At 47.3% G+C, this 22,214-nt stretch overlaps 2 protein-coding genes across 4 annotated transcripts in view; both read right to left on the bottom strand.

Annotated features, from left to right (window-relative positions):
• Positions 1 to 1,147: 1,147 nt before the first annotated feature.
• Positions 1,148 to 14,201, bottom strand: Cdc6 (cell division cycle 6). The gene is made up of 12 exons (XM_057775807.1): positions 14,117 to 14,201; positions 13,321 to 13,540; positions 11,435 to 11,716; positions 11,120 to 11,319; positions 10,681 to 10,856; positions 10,102 to 10,208; positions 8,101 to 8,240; positions 7,106 to 7,206; positions 5,485 to 5,549; positions 3,175 to 3,377; positions 2,176 to 2,316; positions 1,148 to 1,871 (listed from the first exon to the last, which is right to left on the bottom strand). Exons 2-12 carry the CDS (start codon positions 13,499 to 13,501, stop codon positions 1,782 to 1,784), a joined length of 1,686 nt encoding a protein of 561 aa, XP_057631790.1. The 5' UTR covers positions 13,502 to 13,540; positions 14,117 to 14,201; the 3' UTR covers positions 1,148 to 1,781.
• A 3,407-nt stretch (positions 14,202 to 17,608) lies between these two features.
• Positions 17,609 to 22,214, bottom strand: part of Wipf2 (WAS/WASL interacting protein family member 2) — a 35,813-nt gene continuing 31,207 nt past the window's right edge. For all 3 annotated transcript variants that reach the window (XM_057774860.1, XM_057774861.1, XM_057774862.1), the window contains exon 8: positions 17,609 to 21,969. In XM_057774860.1, the coding sequence (XP_057630843.1) occupies positions 21,929 to 21,969 (41 nt within the window). In that variant the 3' untranslated portion in view covers positions 17,609 to 21,928. The remainder of the gene's footprint in view (positions 21,970 to 22,214) is intronic.

Here is a 22,214-nt window from a genome sequence, read left to right as displayed (position 1 = left end):
CATGTCAGATTCAGAGAGCTCACTGCCCTTCTCTATCCCATCCCACCTGCTGCGGGGCAGATCACTTTACAAGGATACGGTGGGCAGAAGGAATTAAACTGAGGCCAATAGATCCTCTGTAGGTAGATCAAATTCCCAAACTCAAGGCCAGATCAGACAAGGAGGCAGCAGCCTCACTCAGCTCAGAGATATTCCTATCACATGGTCTGTAGCCAACCACTCGCTCGTAGGAATAGCCATTTCCCCAAACAAGTCAAACTCCTGCCCCTTCCCTCCAAACTACCCACACCCCACCCCACACTTTCAAAGCAGTGGTACAATGGTGCCCTCTGGTGTCCCTGTCACAAATTGCCACTTACAGCCACTGGAAATCAAACCCAGAAGTCTCAGTAACCAGAGGATGGGAATGTGTCCTGCCGAAAACCCAAGCCTGACCCGAGGCATGCCGAAACAATGGGTGCGCCTGCGGGGAGACTGGCACAGGATGGGAAGGCATCGCCCTGCTCGTTTGTTTGACACGGTGTTTTGTTATGTAGCTGTGGCTGTCCCGGAACTCACTCTGTTGTCCATGCTGGCCTCGAACTCAGAGATCTACCTGCCTCTGCCTTCCGAGTGTTGGGTTTAAAGGAGTGCGCCACCACCACCCATCAAGAAGGTATTTTCATATTAACCTCTGAAAGCTGAAGCTCTCGTGGACCGAGGCAACAAATACAGACCCAGGACGTGGCTCAAAAGGTAAAGGCGCGGGCTGGAGAGATGGCTCAGAGGTTAAGAGCACTGGTTGCTCTTCCAGAGGTCCTGAGTTCAATTCCCAGCAACCACATGGTGGCTCACAACCATCTGTACTGAGATCTGGCTCCCTCCTCTGGCGTGCGGGCATACATCAAGGCAGAATGTCGTATACATAATAAATAAATAAATCTTTAAAAAAAAAAAAAAAAAAAAGGTAAAGGCGCTCTGAGTTTAGTCCCTGGGATTCACCGGGTGGAAAGCAAGCAAGAATTCCTGCAGCTGTCCCCAACACGAACACTGTGATACCCCTGAGCCCGCACAGGATGGGTATAAAAAAAAGAAAACACATGCAGCCTGACAAATAAAACATGAAAATCAAATAAATATATTCACAATCTGTAGTTACATTCTCCTCCCCCATATTGCGCAGGCACACCGGAGAAACGGCCCCTCCGAGTCCTTAAGAAGTCCAACACAGCAGCACCTGTCCCGCGAATGTAGTGACGCCAACGAGTCCTTTGACCAAAATGTCCTTCAGATTTCCACATAGGCTCGTGTAGTTTTCTGGATCATTCCATTCCACTTTTAAACCTCAAAGTTCTTTACAAAATATAGTTTGTATTTAGAAGTGAATATATACAAACCCTTCAACACAGGACGGCATATCTGCATATACTTGCAGGTATGGGAAAGGTACTGAATATTACTTTTAAAGGGGTCACTGGTTTCATTTTTAAGGTGTCTTACGTAGTCCAGGCCAGCTTCAATCTCACCACGTAGCAAAGGGTGGCCTTGAACTCCTGATCCTTGTGCCTCTGTCTCCCACGTGCTGGGATCACAGGCATATGCCACCACACCCAGCTACTCGGTCATTTTCATGGGTAAAAACAGTAAGAGCCAAAGATATTAGTGCTAACATTCATGAATTAACACATTAAAATGTACCGGTGCTAAGTAAAAAAGGTCACAATAGTTTCCAAACAGCCCTCCTAACGGAGACTCCCTGGTTGGCCAAGGGCCACCAGCTGCAGGTGGGGTAAGATGGGCACTCAGGGCAGTCCCGCAGCGAGGATGTTACCAACGAAAGCTTGGCCTTTCAGGACATGCTCCAGTTCTTTTTCTTCAATCTTCAGGGACACCTGGAAAGAGAAAGGGATTTTCTGTGAGGAAGAACATGAGACTCACACACACAATGCACGCCCGCACACACTGTTACACTCCCTATCATGTTCCGCTTTCCTCGGGCTGGCAGGTCGAACCCTGCTGTTTTCAATGGCCTAAATCACATCACACCCCCTTTTCCCCCCACACACCTGAAACCCTAGCCAGCAGAGAAACGAACTGTTTCACTAGTCATTTCTAATCTTTCCTTTGGCAAAGGACACGCTCTCCAGAACAGAACAATTAAAAGCAGGGAGGGACACACCAGGCCATTACTTGTACCTTGGTCAGGCGGCTTTCCTTATTCTTCTTCAATCCTAAGATGCCTCTGGACTCCAGGAGTCCCGAAAGGGACAAACACTCAGACTGGTCCACAGCTGCCACCTGCTGTTTGCGACACACGCTACTGTAGGCTTCGTATAACTGGGAGGAAACGAGGGAGAACAAGTGTCACTTAAAAGTTACATCCCATAACCTCATAGATTAAGTTACCTGTATACTCTACTGCCCCCCTGTTCAACAAAGCCTCGAACAGGCAATAGGCCTTCCGCACCCCCTTTCTATACTTTATGGTTTTTTGTTTTTTTAAAGATTTACTTTTCTTTCCCGTGTCTTGCTGCGATGTATTTATGTATGGGCACTGTGCTCATGCCTGAAGTCTATGGAGCAGAAGATTGTCAGGACCCTGGGAACTAAAGTCATGGTTGTAAGCCACCAACCACATGGGTGCTGGGAACAAAACCTGGGTCCTCTGCAAGTGAGAAGCAAGGCTCTATGTGAGTTCAGAGGGACACAGAAATGAAGGGTTGCTTATAGCCCTGCCAGGCGGGCGACCATCCTCGCTCTGCCTCCCAAGTACTAGGATCACAGCTACTGAACCGCTATATCTGGTTAATAGTCAATTAAATTTCTTAATTTTGTGGGGAGGGGAAGCGAGGGTGGTGGTGAGGCAGGGTCTTCCTACAGATCCCCGGCTGTCCTGGAACTCTGTAGACCAGGCTGGCCTGGCACCCACAGAGACCTGCCTGCGTCTGCCTCCCAGAGTTTTGGGATTAAAGGGCGCTCTACCACTGCCTGGCTTTACCATGTTTTTGAGGTCCGCCCAGAACTATGCAGAGCAGGCTGGCTCAAACCTGCAAAGATCCACATGCTTCTGCCTCCCAAGTGCAGCGACACCATAACCCTTATTCCTACAGATAAAAACCCATTTTTAACCCCTGCTGCCTTCTGGAAAACACCTGCACTTGAACCTCAGTTCCGCCTGCTGAGACCCCAGCTTACCTTCCCCAGAGTGACCTCTTTCAGTTTTAGCCGCCGGGTCAGGAGCAGCAGAGAGCAAACCAAGATCTTCTGCTGGAGAGGGAGGGAATCTTGTGCCTTGTCTTGGCTCAGAGTCACCCGGTTCCCATCAACTTCCGAAATGACTTGGGATATGTGAGTAAGGCCGACGCGCTTGGGAACCGGTGCCTCAGAGAGTGACTGACCTGAAACACAAGAAAGCCAAGCTTTATTCGGTCTCTAAAACTGTGTGTGCGGAGCCACGTAAGACTGGTGTTAGCGACAGGAAACCAAGGGCGGAAGGAGACTTGGAAAGCTGCTTTTCTCTCAGAAGAACCATGATCTATTTTGTCCTTTAGGGTACAGCTTGATGTTGAGAAAGACAACTAATCCACCTCCTGAAGGAGCAAGAGCCGGCAGAAGCCACCAAACAGGGCTAACTGCCGCAGGCTGGCTGGGGACAAAGCTCGGGGCATAGCACTCGTCTCTGCAGACACCTGGTTTGGGCCTCAGCACAAACCCTGCAGCCAGGATGACTACCTGGCCACTAAGGAAGGATAAGAAATAGCTGAAAATGTATCTAATACGTGAGTCAAAGGAATGGGTGAATGGGTACGTATAGAGAGTAAAGTCAATTCCACTTCAGCCCCCGCGCCCCCGATGGCTTCTCCAAATCAACTCTGAAGTTTGGTCACTAGTCCAAGCTGATCTGCAAGACAGCAACACTTGAAGAAATGTCACTGGATGGCTGACCCAGAGCTGGAGTCTGAGAACTGCGGGGAATCTGCTCGGGACTGTGGTTTTGCTGCTTGGAGACGCATGACTGTGCATGACTGTGCAACGGGGGGGGGGGGGGGGGGAGGATTTGCTTGCTAACAACCTGCGCCTGCAATTACCCCGCAACAACCCGCTTCTGCTCCTTTACCACAAGCAGGAAGCTGCAAAGGGCTAACAGAGAAAGCAGAGCTCACAGACCAGGTGACAGACGGTCCACAGCCCCTCCTGAAACAATTCTGACAGGGCGGCTATCCATGTGCTGTCCCTGTTCCATGATTTAAGAGCACCTTTCTAAGTGGCCTTGAACTTGTAGTGATTCTGTGCTTTGACCTTGGGAGTGCTGGAAGCGTAGGTATGGCCCCCAGGCCTGGCATCTAGCTAATTTTGGTTTGCCTATCTTCAGTGCTGGGGAACCTAGTTATTTCTATGTATTAGAAAGTTCCTTGCTGGGCGGTGGTGGCGCACGCCTTTAATCCCAGCACTCGGGAGGCAGAGGCAGGCGGATCTCTGTGAGTTCGAGGCCAGCCTGGTCTACAAGAGCTAGTTCTAGGACAGGAACCAAAAAGCTACAGAGAAACTCTGTCTCGAAAAACAAAACAACAAAAAAGTTTCTTATATTTAGCTGAATCACATTCTCCATAGTTTCCTATGTAGCTAGACCATTGAAACAAGACCCACACATATCAGAAGTCAAGACGGGGATTGGGTTAGTGCTATAATTTACACAGGAGCTTGAAGCCCTTTTAGCAGCGAGCACTAGTGATGCTCCCAGGTCCACCCACAAGGAAGGACTAATCTAAAGGGCCAAGAAAGAGGAACTATCTAAGTCCACATATTAATTTGGGTTACTTCTGAAACTTCTTAATTTGTTTCTTTTAATAAATATTGACCAGTCCCAGAATGGCTAGATTGTTACACGGAGAAACTCTGTCTTGAAAAAACCAAAATTAAGTAAATAAATAAAAATAAAGTAAACTCTGATGAAAATCTGCCAGTGAAGGAAACAGGGTTGAGGAAAAGGGGAATTCAACCTCATCTGTGACAGCCTTTGGTTTCCTGTAGCCACAGATCTGTCTTGGGCCCTTGTAGACGGCCTTATGACACCCTGAGATGAACTCAAATCTGTGCATTTTGTCATTTTACTTTCTTCCCTTTACCTACCAGGTACCAGGCATTACTTTCTCCTACATAGGAACCTAAAGGGCATTCAACGTAAGTACCCAGAAAGAAGGTGACTCAACCTTGCTACCTCATTTTCATTCCGAGAGCCTCGGGAGAAACCTCACTACCTGAGCACATCACTTATGAACACTCCGGGGAACTCATTTCCAGTAACACACATACTGATACTGGCAGGCAAGACTGAAAAAAAAAAAAAACCAGACGAAACTACACTGTGCTCCCGCATGTCTGTGTGTCGGCTGATTTCCCTTGTGTTCGTAGGTGGATTTAGCTGTGTCTGTTTATCTTTCCCCTTTCTCAGGAAACTGAACTCTCCATCTACAAAGGGAGACAGCAAGCAGGTAAGCTACTCACCTCCAGACAGCGGTTTGAGGACTGTCTGGCTTTTGACATCCGACTCCACAATTTCAATAGCTCGCCTGTTAAAAAAACAAAACAAACAACTTTCTAGTCTCAGCCAAACCAAACACCACATCAAATCACCATGCCCCAAAGCAGGCACATTAACTAAAAACATGTTTTTAAAAAATGAAGGGCCGGGCGGTGGGTGGCGCACGCCTTTAATCCCAGCACTCGGGAGGCAGAGGCAGGCGGATCTCTGTGAGTTCGAGACCAGCCTGGTCTACAAGAGCTAGTTCCAGGACAGGCTCCAAAACCACAGGGAAACCCTGTCTTGAAAAACCAAAAAAAAAAAAAAAAGTCCTTTCCAAGTTTGGTGCCCAGCACCCATACCAGGCAGCAGCTCTCAACCTCCTGTAACTCCAACTCTAGAGATCTGATGCCCTCTTCTGGCCTCCACGAGCACCATACACCACACCGGGCATACATACATGAAGATAAAATGTAAATCAATCTTAGAGGCCAGTCTGGTCTACACAGTGAGTGAGTTCCAGATGAGCCAGGTCCCCAAGGAGACCCTGCCTGAGAAAGAAAAATGAAGGCCCTTAAACAAACTGGGTTATGTTGCAGCTTTAGGAAGACTCGACTGCCTTTAAAATGCAAAGACCAGGGATTGAGAAACAACACTACTCATCTTCCCCCAACAGATGTCAAGTAGGTCATCACGCACGAAGCCAGCAAGATTTTAGATGAGGAACCAAGTCCTGGGGAGAGAGATAGGCAGTGTGGGGGTAGCCTAAGGGGAACTCAGAGCCTCCTACACAGTAGACCCAGAAGGGGAGTCCCCAGAGAGACACAGGACACACGTAGGCTAATCTTGCTGACCTACATGGCTATCACTCATAGCTGTAGTCTTGACTCAAGTACTTTGCTGACTGGGGGACTTTCACATTCCAGATCGTGCAATCTAGCAACAGGAAGGGCTTCCTCTCCCACTGCTCCCTCTAAAGTGTTTTGCCCACGGGAAGCCATAAGGCAGACCTGGATCTTCTGCGCGGCAAGAGGAAGCTGGACCAGCGGGTCAGCACAGCAAGGATCATTTTAATGGACCCAGTGCCCCTACTGGGAGGGAAGAACTTTCATCAGATAGGACTGAGGCTTTCCCCAGCAGGAGGGGCGCGGGAGGGGGGGGGAGATGGAAGAGAGAAAGAGGTCTAGAGTAGGACTTGGGGGACCACCAACTGGAGGGAGGAAGGGGTGCCCACAAAAGGAAAGGAAGAAGAAAGTCTAAAGGCAAAGATGGTTCAGGTCCATAAATAAACCTGCTTGAGCCCAGCGAATGGAAAAGCAAACTGGAGTCTTTTTAATACAAATGTAATTAACCAATCTATAATCACCACAGGGGGCGCCAGCAACATCTCATTTATTTCCCCCTCCGTAGGTAATGGACTGATAATGTTTCAGACATTAACACGGTGGAAACCCAGAGCTCCCCGCTGAGAAGCAAGTCCTCTTTTCTGAGCATAAAAAGTAGCAGAATGAAGCCTGGTAAGCAACACTCATTTGAGTTACACAAGACAACTGCCAGCATTTCTTCCTGGTTTTAATAAAAGCAGTCACCAGGGCCATAATTCACCTGCAAACATCCAGCGCTTTCCGGATGTCTCCTGAGACAGCAGACACTTTGCGGGCACAGAACTGAATCGCGGCATTGTCCAGAACCTGGTCTCCTGACACCTTCACGGGAGACAAGACACAGAAGGCATCTCAGTCAGCCTTAGCAACTGGCCCGTCCGTAATCCTAGCGACCTGGGAGACTAAGGCAGGAGGATCTACACTCAAGCGAGGCTGTCTCAGAGAAATATATAATAAATATAAAATAGACACGGCTCAGCATAGAGGCCTTGTGAATCCCAGTACCATCAACCAATAAATAAACAATAAAATAAAAAGACGATTTGAACTCTGAGAGTTTCTCTTAGCAATTTAGGTTCAAAACATAAATATTTCCACAAATTAAATCTAACTCTGGGACTGGAGGTGCATGCTCAGGACTCTGAGCTTAACATTCTGTATAGACGGTTTCTCTGGGTAGCCCTGGCTGGCTTTGAACACAGAGAACTGTCTGCCTCTGCTTTCCAAGTCCTGGGATTAAAAGTGTGCACCACCATGCCAGGCTCATAGGCCCTACTCTAAAAAAATTTATCCCATTTATTTTTGTTTGGGGGGGGGCAAAGTATGTGGGCCACACTTGTGGAGGTCAGCGGACACCTTCCAGGACCCAGGTCTCTCCTCTCACCATGTGGGTCTCAGAGATGGAACTCAAGTCATTAGAACCAGCAACCAATGACTTTACCTGCTGAGCTACCTCACTGATCCAGGCTCTACTTTTTAAAGGCCATTAAGGAAGCATGAGTTCTTTAATTCCTACTTTTATTTCAGCAGTGAAGCAGCCAATAAATGAAAGCACGTGTCGATATCCACATAAAAATGTTCTCACTCATTACGGTCTACGGGAGGTTGACACACCATTAATAAAGCAATCAAACCGAAATATTTTAAAGCAATTGTTATCTTTCGATCACAGAGGTTATCCCTGCAACAGAATCTGGCGCAATGGCTGGCACTCACCTGACTGAGTCTCTCCTGCAAGATCGTAGCTATCTGGTTTCTGGTATAAGGTGGGAAGTTCAGTAACTGTGGCTTACAGTTTTCTCTAGCTTCAAGTCTCGGCAGAATTCTGTCTGTGAGATCTAGGGTATTAGCAATCCCTGAGAAGATAGGTAACAATCACCATCAGCAGGCAAGCCATCCTAATAGGAGATCAAACCCTCTCAAAGACAAAACTCCCAGTCACAACCCAGTGTTCCAACTGCTGCTTCCACTTGCTCTTCCCCCACACTAAAAGGTAAGACGGACTTACTAGGAAAGATACAGTGGTTAGGAAGGTATCCCCCTCCGCCCCCCAAGACAGGGTTTCTCTGTGTAATAGCCCTGGCTGTCCTGGAACTCCCTCTGAAGACCAGGCTGGCTTCGAACTCAGAGGTCTGCCTGCCTCTGCCTCCCAAGTGCTGAGATTAATGTCCTGCGTCAGCACCTCCAGCTGCATGTTTCTAGTCTTAACATGTGGAAGGGTGAGACAGGATGATCATGGGTTCAAGGCCACCCTGAGCTACAGACCTTGTCTCCAGGAAGAAGGGGGTGAAAAGAGGACAGGCAGGTAGATTTCTGTTGAATTTCAGACCAGCCAGGGCTCCAGTGAGATTGTGTCTCAAAACAAATCTGGGCTGGAGAGATGGCTCAGCAGTTAAGAGCACTGGCTGCTCTTCCAGAGGACCTGAGTTCAATTCCCAGTACCCACATAATGGCTCACAACCATCCATAATGAAATCTGATGCCCTCTTCTGGCCTGCAGACATACATATAGGCAAAACACTGTATACATAATAAATAAATCTTAAACAAACAAAAACAAGTGCCAGGCAGTAGTGGCTCCTGCCTTTCATCCCAGCACATGGGCGGCAGAAGCAGGCAGATCTCTGTGAGTTCGAGGTCAGCATGGTCTACAGAACGAGTTCCAGGATAGGCTCTAAAGCTACAGAGAAACCCTGTCTTGAACCCCGTCCCTGCCAAACAAAAACAAAAAGTCACCACCACCACGACTACCAAATCTATTGAGTCAGGCATTGTGGTACACTTATCCTCCCAAAAGCGGGGACCACAGGAATGCAATGTCATGTCTGGCTTCTTTGTCCTTTTTATTTAGACCTCACAAAATCAATCTGCCTTATATTAAAAAATTACTACCATAGTCATTTTCTTATTTCAATAAGACAGAAAGCTGGCTTAAGTATAATGGGTGGGGCTGAAGGAATGGCTCAGCTGTTAAGAGCACTGGATTCTCCTACAGAGGACCCAGGTTCAACTCCCAGAACCCACACGTCAGCTACATTTGTAACTCCAGTTTAGGGAACCAGATGCCCTCTTCTGGGCTTCCATGGGTATCGGGCATGTAGTAGAGCATGCAGGCAAATCACCCACACACATAAAATAAAACTAAAATAGCAGGTAAATAACTTGCACAGCAACTGGGGAGATGGCTCAGTGGACAAATCATCTGCCACACAAGTGTGAGGAGCCAGCTTTAGCTCTTCAGAAGCTGTGTCAAAGCCAGGAAGGCAGGGTGGTCCATCTGCAAGCCCAGCACTCGGGAGGCAGAGAAGAGATCCCAGGGGCAAGCTGGCTAGTCAGACAAACTGAATCAGCCAGCTTCAGGTTCAGCAAGAGACTTCCTTAGCAAATAAAAAACCCACAGCATCGGCTGCTCTTCCAGAGGTCCTGAGTTCAAATCCTAGCAACAATACGGTAGCTCACAGCCATCTCTAGTGGGCTCTGATGCCCTCTTCTGGCACGGAGAAGTACATGCAGATAGAGCACCATATAAAACAGGAAAACAGAACAAAACTTGACAGTGGGAGAGTGAGCAGGAGAGCACCGTATCTGACGTCAACCTCTGGCCTCGCAAACACTCGTGCCCCCATACGCTACACACTGAACACAGACACTGAACACACTTTAAACGATTAACGAACTTTCAAATTCACCACATGACAGTAACAACCCAGCACTAACCAATGAGCACCAATCGGGAATTGCTTAGCCACGGCCATTCAAATAGCGTGTATAAGACATCCTGCCCTTTGCTGTCCAGCTGATCCATCTCGTCCAACACCAACACGCTACATGCAAAGAGACACAATTAGTACCGGTCACACTTTCAGTCTTCCAGTGCTTGATCTGAGCTAACCTTAGGTTAAGATCATGGAGCTGAGACCAGCTCGCAGACCACAGCTCGTCTGGGATGTCACAGGATGTCAGCCCTGTATCCGATTGTTTTCAGAGAACTAGCTTAAAAATAGTTAAAATTCAAACTAAAAAAACAAAAACGAAAACAAAAAAAAAACCAGAAAGCGTAAGGACCGTTAGTGTGGTTCAGTGATAAAGTACTTATCTAACACACATAGGCCCTGGCTTTGAGTCCCAGCATCATCAGTAAATAAGTTAGTACAACATTTTCAAAATTAGAAAGTACATTATCTTTCCTTTCTTCAAGTGTATGTACACACACCTCAGAGCAAAGGTCTTTTCAGGGCAAGTTCTTTTTGTGGGTAGCATTTTTACTGAACAACATGCGGCAGAAAAAATACTTACATCATGGGGCCCTTCTCAGCAGTCAGCTGCTTTTCCAGTTTTCTCATCAAGTCCTTCCCAGCTGGTCTGCATATTTTCTCCTGACCAATCTCCTGAGCAATAGCTGGGAACACAGCCTGGGCACTCCTCAAAGACATGCAATTCAGCATGATGGTTTCAAAGCCTTCCACTTCCTTCTAGGTGTTTGAAAAAAAAAAAAAGATGCAAACATGGAGTTATGTTGGCTTCAGACAGATTTACTGAAACCTAATCTGGTCTCTGAGAGCTAAGAGAATCCAAGGGTGAAGCTCTACTTTCTTCTGGAAAGATTTACACCCTGAAACAAGAATTCTTACTTCTGGGAAGCATTCAATCACATAACGGCCCATTCTCTCTTAACCCTTAAGAATCAATCAGATCATTTTGGCAAGAGCCTCCGTTGCTCAGACTCTCAGGGTACCTTGAGGTCTTGCAGAATCCGGCTCAAGCAGGCAGTTTTTCCCGTCCCAGGAGCACCAGAGAGGTAAAGACTTCCAGCTTTTTTCCCACAGATGTGTTTCTTCAGGAAGGCCCTGATGACATCCATCTCCTTTTCCCTGGCAGGCAGCCGATCCGGGACAGCTGTGTTTAGGAAAAGCTTTGCTTGCTGATAGCAAGTGCCTGCGCCAGACATAAAAGGGCAGTTACGACCCAACTGAAGATACCTGAAGACTCCCTGGGTTTCATTCAGAACCACCATCCCGATGGCACCGACAGCTGCCATGTAAGAACCCACCTTCCTGCTTGAACAACCTCACACGTCCAGATTCCTTCTCTGGTGGACATTTCTGCTCAGAATTTGATTCGCTCTCTTGACCTTTTTGAGCTGAGGAAAGTATTTGGTTTTGGTGAACTTGGTCTTGTTCTTTTTGGCTTGAAGACTTAACTGTCAGCTCATCATCAAACACCAATCTGCAGCCCTTCCGCGTATGTGAGCGAGGGGGGCCGTTTTCTTTCTTGCCCAGCTTTGGTGGAGAACAGGGAGATAAATGAGGAGTGTTGCACAGATTGTCATCACCTGAAACATTAAAACAGAACACGGTCACGCATAGCAATGCTATCAATCTCCCAAAACACAAATCGCAGAACGCGGTCCTTCACAGTGGAAGACAGTAGACGTGCAGAGTTCCCCACACCCAGAAAGAGGAGAATCTCTCTTTCTCTTTCCAGTTCTTCAACACTGCATTTCTCTGTGTAGCCCTGGCTGTCCTGGAACTCACTCTGTAGACCAGGCCTTGAACACAGAGATCTGCCTGCCTCTGCCTCCCAAATTCTGGGATAAAAAGGCAAGAGGTGAATTTCTGCCTTAGAACCACAAAAGAAACTTCTCACTAAAGAGCGAACATGGCCACCAGATGGCACCACTGAATCTTACCGTTTGATCATTTGGTAGAAACCAAACGACAAGTTCTAGTTCCGTGAAATTGTAAGGGTGGCTTTAAAACAGGACCCATCGCCAGCTGGTGGTGGAGCACACCTTTAACCCCAGCACTCAGAAAAGCTGTTGTCTCCAAAACAAACAAACCAAAACTTATCAACCTTGCCGCCACTGCCATCTTGAGATGAATAACTTCTCTGAAGGAGGCTGCTGTGTGCACTGTGGCATTCCAGCGGCACTGTGGTTTTCCCTCACTGCTGCCAGTCCACCCCCTCAACTAACAGACTCAAATCCTCAGGCATGATGAGATCACATATGCTCTCCCACCACTGTATAAAATGAGTATCCACCAATAAAAACACCAAGGCTCTTAGACTGGGCATGTCCAGCTAAGCGGCATGGCACTTCCTAGCACAAACGAGGTCTTGCGCTCAATCCCCAATACCCAGTAGCACCATCAACACACACAAACCAAGTATGGTCTAGCGGTGGTGACACACACAGGTCCTCTGAGTGTTCGAGGCCAGCCTGGTCTACAGAGTGAGTTCTGGGACAGCCAGGGCTACACAGAGAAACCCTGTCTTGAACAAACTAAAACCAAACAAACAAAAAGCCAAGTATGGTAGCAGGAGAAAGACCTTGAGTTTGAGGCAATCCTGGGCCACAAAGTTAGTTCCAGGCCAACCTGAGTTAGAGAATTTTTCCTCTAAAAAAGCAAAAATAAACAATGGAAATGTTAAGTACTAGTTTGAAACAAAAATCAAAAATATTAAGAATGTCATCTATTTGTTTCTCTTATTTTCACGAGGATGTATGCAAATTTCATAATACCATATGAAATAACGTCAAGGTAATTTTAAAGGACAGAACTAAGGAAGTGAAGATGAAACCTATCAAGTCCCTCAGAAAATGATCTCTATTAGTGAATGGCTTAACTGTGAAGTTCAGTAAGCACTTAGCAGCCATTATAAAAATAGATACGGCTATGGTTCTAACTGCCGGGCATCTCATCATCAAGAGAAGAAAGGCCGCTGGGCGGTAGAGGTAGATGCCTTTAATCCCAGCACCAGGGAGGCAGAGATGGAAGGATCTCTGTGAGTTCGACGCCAGCCTGGTCTACAGATCAAGTTTCAGGGCAGGCTCCAAAGTCACAGAGAAACCATATCTCAATAAACCAAAAAAATAAAAAGGAAGGCCCGAGGGCTGTTAGTCACCAAGTTGCGCTTGCAGAGTGGAATGCTTACCCAAACGTTTCCTGGGACTGAGAGGCAGAAGTTTTGTGTCCGCACACGGAGTAGCCGGTACAGCCTGGGCGTTTTTAAGTTGTACTTTACTGTCCTTGGAACTCGTTTTGCTCGGAGTCTTAACCAGCTTCTTTTTCGGAAAACGGATGGTGGCTTGTGTCTGGGATCGTGTTTGAGGCATGACGACCACACAACTGGCCACAAAAGAGAACCAGGAAGCCTGTAATTTAAAAGCAAAAAGGAAAACATAGGGTGCTTATTTATATTGGTGACCAACACTCACTTCATACATTACGTTAACAGCATTTTCAACACGTAGGTCTGCTCCCTAGTCAAGCCTATGTAATAACAGGTGACATCTGTCTGCCTTATGTGTGTAACACGCCGCTATTACACATATTATACACCGGTCTTACCACTATTATCCCTCTCTTAAAGAGCCAGCCATAGAAAACACGGCTATTACCCCAGGCATCCTGAAACCAGAACCTAAGTTCTTCCACTTGAGCGATGCCCAAGTTTCTCTCCAGCGATTTCTGTAATATTTCTAGCTCCTTCACTCTAGACACGCAAGACATCCTTAGCACTAACTAGTTTAATTCCAGACCGTAACATTTAGGCTCTCCCAAAAGCAGGCAGGGCAGCTCCGTCCTCCTCTGCCCAGGACTAGCCTGCTCGCCATACAGCTCAACCCCACCCTACACCGTTTCCTCCCAGCAGCTCTCAGCTCCTTCCCACCATTCCGGGCTCGAACGTCTTGCAGGCGCACAACCCCCTCCCTGACCCAGCCTCAGACCTCAGGCGATCTCCGCTCTCCACCGGCCACGCTCGAACCAGCTCCCGGAACTGGGTCCCGGACCAGCTCTCGGGCCTCACGGAGCAATCTGCCCCTTCACACTCTTCAGGGCTGTGTCGCTTCAGCGCACGTTCCGGTGTGTCGGTCACAACCGCAAGGATCTCCCGCCACGAGATGCACAGCTGCAGCAAAGTCAGCTCGCGCCAAATCCGCACAGCCTCAGCGTTCCCGTCTCGCGCCAAAGTCCAGCCAAGCTTCTGATTAGTTGTCACTAAGCTCCGCGCCTTTGCCGGCGACGACCTACAGCCAATAAGACAGCCCCAGGTCTCCGAGCCCAGCCTGAGGCCACACCCACTCGCCAAGGAGGGCGTCCACATCTGAGACCTCCGCGGGAAAGGCGCGCTTGCGACTCATTAGGTAAGCACGCCACGCCGCAAGCCTGGCGGGAAGTGTAGTTTTTGATCCCAAGCAAGACCCTTCCTACTTCCGCATTTTTTTCTACTGGGGTATTTTTTCCCCCTACCTTGTTTTTTTTGAGACAGATTTTCTCTGTATAACCGTCCAGGCTGGCCTGCCCCGAGTGCTGGGATTAACGCTATGCGCCACCACCGCCCGGTGTACCTATTTCCATTATGAGGGATACTACAATAGGTTTGCTATTTGGGGGGCAATCTTGCATGGCATGAAGCAAATGAATGCATAGCATCACATTCTCGGTGGCGGAAGGGCTGCCACCGAGACATCATCTCAGTATTTGTTGACTTGCACTTCAAAAGTGAGAAACAGGACCGACACTAAATATGCAATTCTGTTTTGTTCAAGGTTAATGTATTCCGCGTGCCTTCTTAACATTAATCTACACATCATAAGGATTAGAATTATGTTCCTTTAATTTGAACATTTTTTTTTTATGATGGCCAAACACTAGGGTTTCAAGGGCTAGGGAAGACATTTAATAGGAGAGGCAAGCTGAGCATCTAATGAAAATGTAAATTGGAGCTGTCATTTGCAGACCAGGTTCCAAAGTAAATAACCCACTTCAGCATCCTTTAAAGGCCAGAGCCCAACTCTAGGTAATGGCAAATTTTATGCTTGTTTATTAGAGGCAGGGTTTCTCTGTGTAGCCCTGGCTCTCCTGAAACTAGTTCTGTAGTAGACCAGGCTGGCCTTGAACTGGAAGATGCCTCCCAAATGCTGGGATCAAAGCAGTGTGGTACCACACCTGGTTGTAAAATATACTTTTATCCTTCCATAGCTAATAAAACAGACATAAAGCTAGGAATAGGAAAGCGAGCCTTTAATCCCAGCACTTGGGAGGCAGAGGCAGGCGGATCTCTGTGAGTTCGAGGCCAGCCTGGTCTACAAAGGGAGTTCCAGGACAGGCTCCAAAGCTACAGAGAAACCCTGTCTCGAAAAACCAAAAAAAAAAAAGAAAAGAAAAAAGAAAAAAGGAAAGCGATATCACAATCACTGGTTAGCTCAAATAGTGAGTTTCAAATGGTTACCACCTCTTAGCACAGCCCATGTGAGTCCTTTGTGTGCAGGGACTGGGTTCAGCATTTGTCACTTTAGTCTTTACAAATACCCTAGGAAGCTGATGGAAACCTGCCTGAGGTCCTCTAACTGGAGGAGCTGGTATCTGCATTCTAATGACAGAAGACCAAGTTCTGGGGTGTGGTTTCTAAGCAGGGCAAGATGGTGAAGGGGACATTTTCTTAGATAGATTTCGTCCTAGCAGCTAAGAACTCCAAGAGAAAACAAGCTGCCATCAATGGGGAAATAGCATGGAAGGAAGCTTTCAGATGATTCGGCCTTACCACGTGTGAGGACTGAACCGTAAAAGGTTGTCCACTGGAGGCTTTTCCTCCAGTAACCTATCACGCACGTCAGCTCATTTCTGTACCTTTGTACCGTGTCCTGGCTGGAATGTGTTTCTCTCCTTCCTGGCCAGCTCCTATGAAAGTCTTCCAGTATCCTGCATAGGTTCCTCCCGATGACTAGGATTTGCTAGGCCACGGGCTTTGAAGGCAAAGACCATGTCTGAATTATCATCCTGTGTAGACTTCTGCTATAAAGTACACGATAAACGCTTGCCAGATGAAGGGACGGACAGGACATTCTGTCAAGCTGCCGTCCACTATTTGCATGAACGATTTTTATGGTTGGATAACATAGTCCTTTAAATCTCACAGCCATAAATGTAGCAAAATAAATTTAATTACGCGTAAAAACAGTTCAAACTGGGTGTCAGTGGTGTCAAAGGTTAGGATCCTGAGGATGATATGCGCATCCTCTTACCATACACAGAGTACTGGGAAGCTTTCTTCCTGTAAGTTGCAGTCCACTTCTGGGCCAGGAAACACTTTAGGCACGGCCTGGAGCAGGCAGAGCTGGGCCTCAGTAATCACCAGTGAGCAAGCTAATGTTCTTATCACCTAACTCAGTGTCACAGAGCAGGAATCACAGCACACTGGAAAGACCTGTCTGGCAGCTTTCTGAGTGTGTGTAAGGGTACACACACAGACCAGCAATCCTGTCCCAGGGAGAGAACTTACAGGGTAGGGAAGCTGAGGGTCATTTAAGCAAGGTCCGTAAGCAGACTATTAAGTTAGGAAGAACAATAAAATCAATACATAGTTTATTAATCATATTAATAACAAGAATGGGTCAAATAATCGGGAATTCAGGCACTCTGGGGCCCCCACAGGTTATGCTATCTGGATTCTGTGAGCTTGGTCCACACATCCACCCGCATTTCCAGTCAGTGGGGAGGGAACTCTGCAATCAGGGAGAGTACAAGTCAAGCTCAGCAGACTCTCTTCCTGTCAGCAACCAAGAAGCCTGGCTGAGTTTTAACACCTAACATCAAAGTTCAAGAAAACCAGCTAAGATTTCAGCTTAAAAAACAGTGAAGATGGGACCTTAAGCAACTTTGAAGCCAGCCCTCCTGGGGGCAGAGGCAGGTGGGTCTCTGTGAGTTCAAGGCTGACCTTGAACTCACAGAGAGAAACCTTGTCTTGAAACAACAACAACAAAAAAGACACACTCAGAAATGACTATTTCTAGACCTGAAAATGTTTGCGGGGTGGTGGTGGCACACGTCTTTAATCCCAGCAATCGGGAGGCAGAGAGAGTCTAGTCTCACTCTCTCAGTTCGAGATCAGCCTGGTCTATAGAGTGAGTTCCAGGACAGCCAGGGTTACACACAAGAGAAACCCTGTCTCGAAAAAAATCAACCAACCAAACCAAACCTAAGTAATCAAGCAGTGAAGAGAAATAGCAGCACCCACACACTCAAGAACAAATGGATTCTCAAGATCCCAAAGGCCCTGCCCATCACCCACCACCTGGTAGAGAATCAGGCGCAGGTAACAGAATCTGAGGGGTCACAAGGAAGTGAGCCTCGGGGGCGCCTTGAGATCAAGGCAACGGGAGGTAAGTAGCAAATACAAGACAGAATCACTGGTCAGTGAGGCCACAAATGGTGATTTTTTTAAGACACCCAGGCAGAAAAGTCCTCTGAGAGCTGCAGGTGCTTCTGCCATGTGCATTGGCACACGTCCTTCCTCGGGGGAACCTGAAATCAAACTGCCACGCTTACCCAGAAGAGAATTTCCCCCCTCTCCTTGCCATCAATATTACTCTTGAGTTATACTGCCTTGAGTATTACTCATGACAAAAATACACAGTTTTCTTTTTTGTTTGTTTAGTTTTTTAAATATTTAATTAAACTGCACAGCATCCAGAAGAAAGAAATGTACCAAGGAATTCAACCTGAAACCAGATTATACATTTTCTGTCGGGGGACAAGGGGTGCAAAGATCAGTGCTATTGTGGAGAAGCACTGAAACCAGAATAAAAACTCCAAAATAAATCACACAATAAATTATATTTTTTAAAGAAACTGATCCACATGCAGATGATGGGCACGCACGCGCACGCACACGCGCACACACACACACACACACACGTACTCTGGTCTTTTATTTAGTGTTGACCGTAACTTCCAGACTGGAAACTGTGGGAAAGGACAAAAGTCAGACATGAAAAAAGAGGGTGTGCTAACTCCCTCTGCCACGGGGGGAGCAAGACATGACAATCAGAGAAGGACCCCGCGAAGCTGTAAGAATCAAGAGCAGAAAGGAACCAGCAGTTATCAAGGAAGATTTTAATTACTTCATAGAGGGGGAGAAAGCACAGAAATCTAACACAAGTAAAGGCACAATGAACGTGGTGGAGTTGAGTGAAACAGAACCCTTCCTTCAGTTAAATGGTTGTTGGGTTTTCTGTTTTTGTTTCTGCATGTGATTTTGAAGGTGGTTATCATTTTACTTCATTTTATTTTCAAGAAATGAGTCTTAAAGGCAGAATTATAATGGCCTCCTCTCTTCCCTCTCATTCCCTAAATCTGGGTTAAACCTGGGTGGCTTCAGAGTCACCTTGACCACATAACTTAGGGACTGAGTCACAGGGAAAGAAAAATTACACCTGGAATGTGAAGACTCTGGTCTGGGTTTGCAGAAGGACAGACAGCGCAGCACAGTGCTATCGAAGGGCCTCTGATGCCCGACACTCCACCCCCAGAGCTTCACGGAATGAAGGACCCTGGAGTCACCTTTCTCCCACACCCCCATAAGCACTCAGCCTACAGATTATTTCAAGTGATCAGGAGAAATACAACATACCCCAACCCTGAGTTGCTCTGTAGCAAATCTATTTACAGTTATTTTTTTCCTCCTCACCTCTCCCTGGAGGTAAATCTGGGTTTCAAGCTGGGAAGCCACTAGGTAAGGGAATTAATTCCCCTAGTGCAATGCCAGTGACTAGTTTTCTTGCCTTCGCCAGGAAAGGGGGCAGGGACAAATTCCTGGTGACGACAGCCTCACCTCCCCAGCTAGGACAGCCCTAGCTGCTCACACAATTGGCCGAGGCTGTGAAAACAGGAGGGCTCCGCAGCTGCAGCAATCCTCAGGAGAGAGAAAGCTACACCTGGAATGTCCCAGTACTTTGGTCCAGGTTTGGTGACTTGAGACAGGGAAAGAGGGGCATCTAGCTCATTTGAAAATCAGAGGCCACTGCCCAGCTTCAGATAGGGCAGTAAGAAACAGCTACTGTTTCCTATTAGGGAAAACCACTACAAAATCCACAGGAGAGCTGTTGGCAAAGCTTCCTGCTGCTTAGCTGGGCAATGTCTCTTCCCTTTGGGAGGGAACAAAGGAACTAAAAGGATCAGGCAATAGCCTCAACGTGAGACCACCCAATCTCCCACTGAAGAGACGACATCCCATGAACAGATAAAAAGCAGTTCAGAAGGGAAATTTTCAGTGCTCTTGCAGCCCCGCTACCTTTAACCTGTATTACAAGCTTTGTACAACATACAAAATAGACCAACAATTTTAAGGATCACATTCCCACCTTCAATAGCAAACATACACTGATAATAAGTCTGTTACTAACAGCGGGACCAAATGATGTATAAGGCAAAGACATTTAAATTAGGTGCTGTGTCATCAACATTCTCTAGAGGAGAATACCCATTTATTCAGATCTAAACCCAGGCCTTTTTTTGGTAGTTGTCCCATCGAGTAAAGACAATGGAAATGTAATCAATACCCACATGACACCATCCAAATCTGGGGAATATGAACAGCGCAGGTCATGTGCAGGAAGGATCATCCCAGTGAAAAGCTGGGGTTTGGCTTTATTTGCTATATCATATATTCTGATGATTTATGTTTCAGTAAGGGGACATCTCTATACACTCTGATAGCATTGTACAAAAGGCATCAACTCCCATTTCAAAAACAAATGGGAAGACTTCACAGTCAAAGTTCAGCAACTAGCGTCTACCCTGGAACTCCTGCAGTACCAGCTCTTCTCTTTGCCTCTGTTCACTTGAGGATGCTGGGGACACTCCTGGAGATGACTACTAATGCATTTGAGAATAAGAAGTAGTGAACAAATCACAAGTCTAGTGAGACCTAATCGTTGCTTGTCCCAAGAGTCGAAGTGGTTCAGGAGATGGCAAAGGGTAACACTCAATAAATAAATAAACCAAGTTAAGCCCACCTTCACCAACACTGGAAGATTTGGGTTTCACCTGGCATTAAACACAGATCCTTAGCCTATGTTCCATTAGATTAGAAAGGTCCCTATGAGCCGGGTGTGATAGTGTATGACATTAATCTCAGCACCCGGGAGACAGAGGCAGGTGGATCTCTGTGAGTTCGAGGCCAGCCTGGTCTACAGAACGAGTTTCCAGGACAGCCAGTGCTTTCACAGAGAAACCCTGTCTTGAAAAATAATAATAATAAGGAAAAGAAAAGAAAGGTCCCCGTGACAGTTTAACCCTGTGACGGATGTGAAAGTTTTTAACTAGCTTCCCCTATTTGAGTCAAAGGACAACCTGGTTTCCCCATGGTCATGCAAGGTTGGAGCAGCCTTTGTCCATGGCTATGACTGTACGAAACCAACCTATCCAGTGTGTGGAGTCCTGGGGCCCCACACTGCTGTTGGAGAAGAGACACTCACTGTCTAATAGACCAACCTCAGTTGGAACATCCATTTTTCCTGTGCTGTTTACCTACAACCTGGAAGACAGAAACAATGTATTGCTGGCTGCCAAGGAAGACCCACTGACTAGAGTGCGGCACATCTCCTTAAGTCTTTGTGCTTCTTGGTTTAGAAGACTCGGAATATGCCCCCCAAAGGCCCCACGTATTTCCTTGCCCTTTTCTATTCTGTGGGCTTAGCACCCACAGTCTTGGGAAAGCAGCGTGGCAGAGGTAACAGGAGGACCCTGCTGTCGGATGTGAGATGGGTATGAGGAGGCTGTCAAGACCTTTGCAGCCCCAGAGCCAGACCCTCCTGTCAAGTGCTTCCTCCTTCCCTTAGTCTCCCTGGAGCATTCCCCAAGGGCTGCTGACCATTTTAGGGTTAATCAGAAAAAACTGAGTTCGACTTGAGGTTGAGGTTAAGGTCCTCACCCCCTCTTTTCATCTCTTACAGGAAGTTTCTGGGGTTTGTGAATTAGGAATATGAATAATGCACCCAACAAAAAGTGACTCTTCTCTTGAGGGACGGGAAGCACTCCGGGGAAAGGCAGGGGGTCCCGAGGGGTACAGATGGCCCTGGCCCTCAGCTGCAGAGGAGCCGACTTGCTCTCGAATGATCCTCAGTTTACTTCGTCCCCTTCTTTTATTGTCTAGGTCACTGATTAGTATTTAGTGTATGTACAACTTGCCCCTTGGAATGGGGAGAAGAGGGATGAGAACAAAACCAAAACATTCTTAAAAATGGAGAAGACACATTTCTTTGTCCTTTCTGTAACCTGACCTTTAAAACAGGTCGCTTCTGCAAACCCCGACTGCTTCACGAAAAGTACCTTATCCTCAACAGTCTTGGCCACACCGACCTCCTCAACTATGGAATGCAATGCACACAGTACACTTCCCCTTGGCGGATAACAGCAGACAGGGCACCGTTCTCCACCCTGCCCGGTGTGTCCATTCACATAACAAGGCACCTTTCCCTGGAAGAAAGCGGGAGAAACGGAGCCTTTCTCCTCTTCTGGCTTAGCAGGGCTTGCTGGAAGAGGGCTGGATACAGGGCTTGAGAGCCTACTGCCAACAGAAAGAATCCAATCACCAAGTCCAGAGATGAGATGCATAGATGGAACTGGGCCAGGAGGATGCTTAGGGTTGGTTCACTGGAGAAACACTGTAGGAGCTCTCATGCAGGTTTTACGGGTTGGGGGACCATCTGAGAAGAGGAGGTCCATCCTTTTCCTGAGGAGCAGGACCAAGCCAGGCTTCACCTGAGAATGGGTGGTAGAGGTGGGGCTCCACGGGCAGCTGGAGAAACAAGAACATAGACACTGAGCTCACTTACAGACCCTAGGTAACATTTCTGAAATGAGACAGGCTCCCTAAGTCAATTTTTAACAACAGGGACTACTGCTGAAGAGATGGCTTGGAAGGTGGGCACTTGATGCCAAGGCTGCCGACCCGAGTTAGTCCCTAGGATCCAGGGAACTTGGTCGAAAGAGAAAAGCCAACTCCTGCTGACCTCTACACGTGCAGAAGCACATTCTAATCCC

The sequence above is a fragment of the Chionomys nivalis genome, chromosome 7 (genome assembly GCF_950005125.1).
Source record: "Chionomys nivalis chromosome 7, mChiNiv1.1, whole genome shotgun sequence".
NCBI lineage: Eukaryota > Metazoa > Chordata > Mammalia > Rodentia > Cricetidae > Chionomys > Chionomys nivalis.
This window is presented reverse-complemented; position numbering and strand designations above follow the sequence as displayed.

Bases quoted from the DNA above. Each gene is read 5' to 3' on its own strand.
- Cdc6 (XM_057775807.1), bottom strand. From the start codon at position 13,501: ATGCCTCAAACACGATCCCAGACACAAGCCACCATCCGTTTTCCGAAA. The intron at 10,209-10,680 runs GTAAGTATTTTT...CTTTGCATGTAG, and splicing joins GCTGAGAAGGGCCCCATGAT to CGTGTTGGTGTTGGACGAGA. The intron at 1,872-2,175 runs GTACAAGTAATG...TTCTCTTTCCAG, and splicing joins AGGAAAGCCGCCTGACCAAG to GTGTCCCTGAAGATTGAAGA.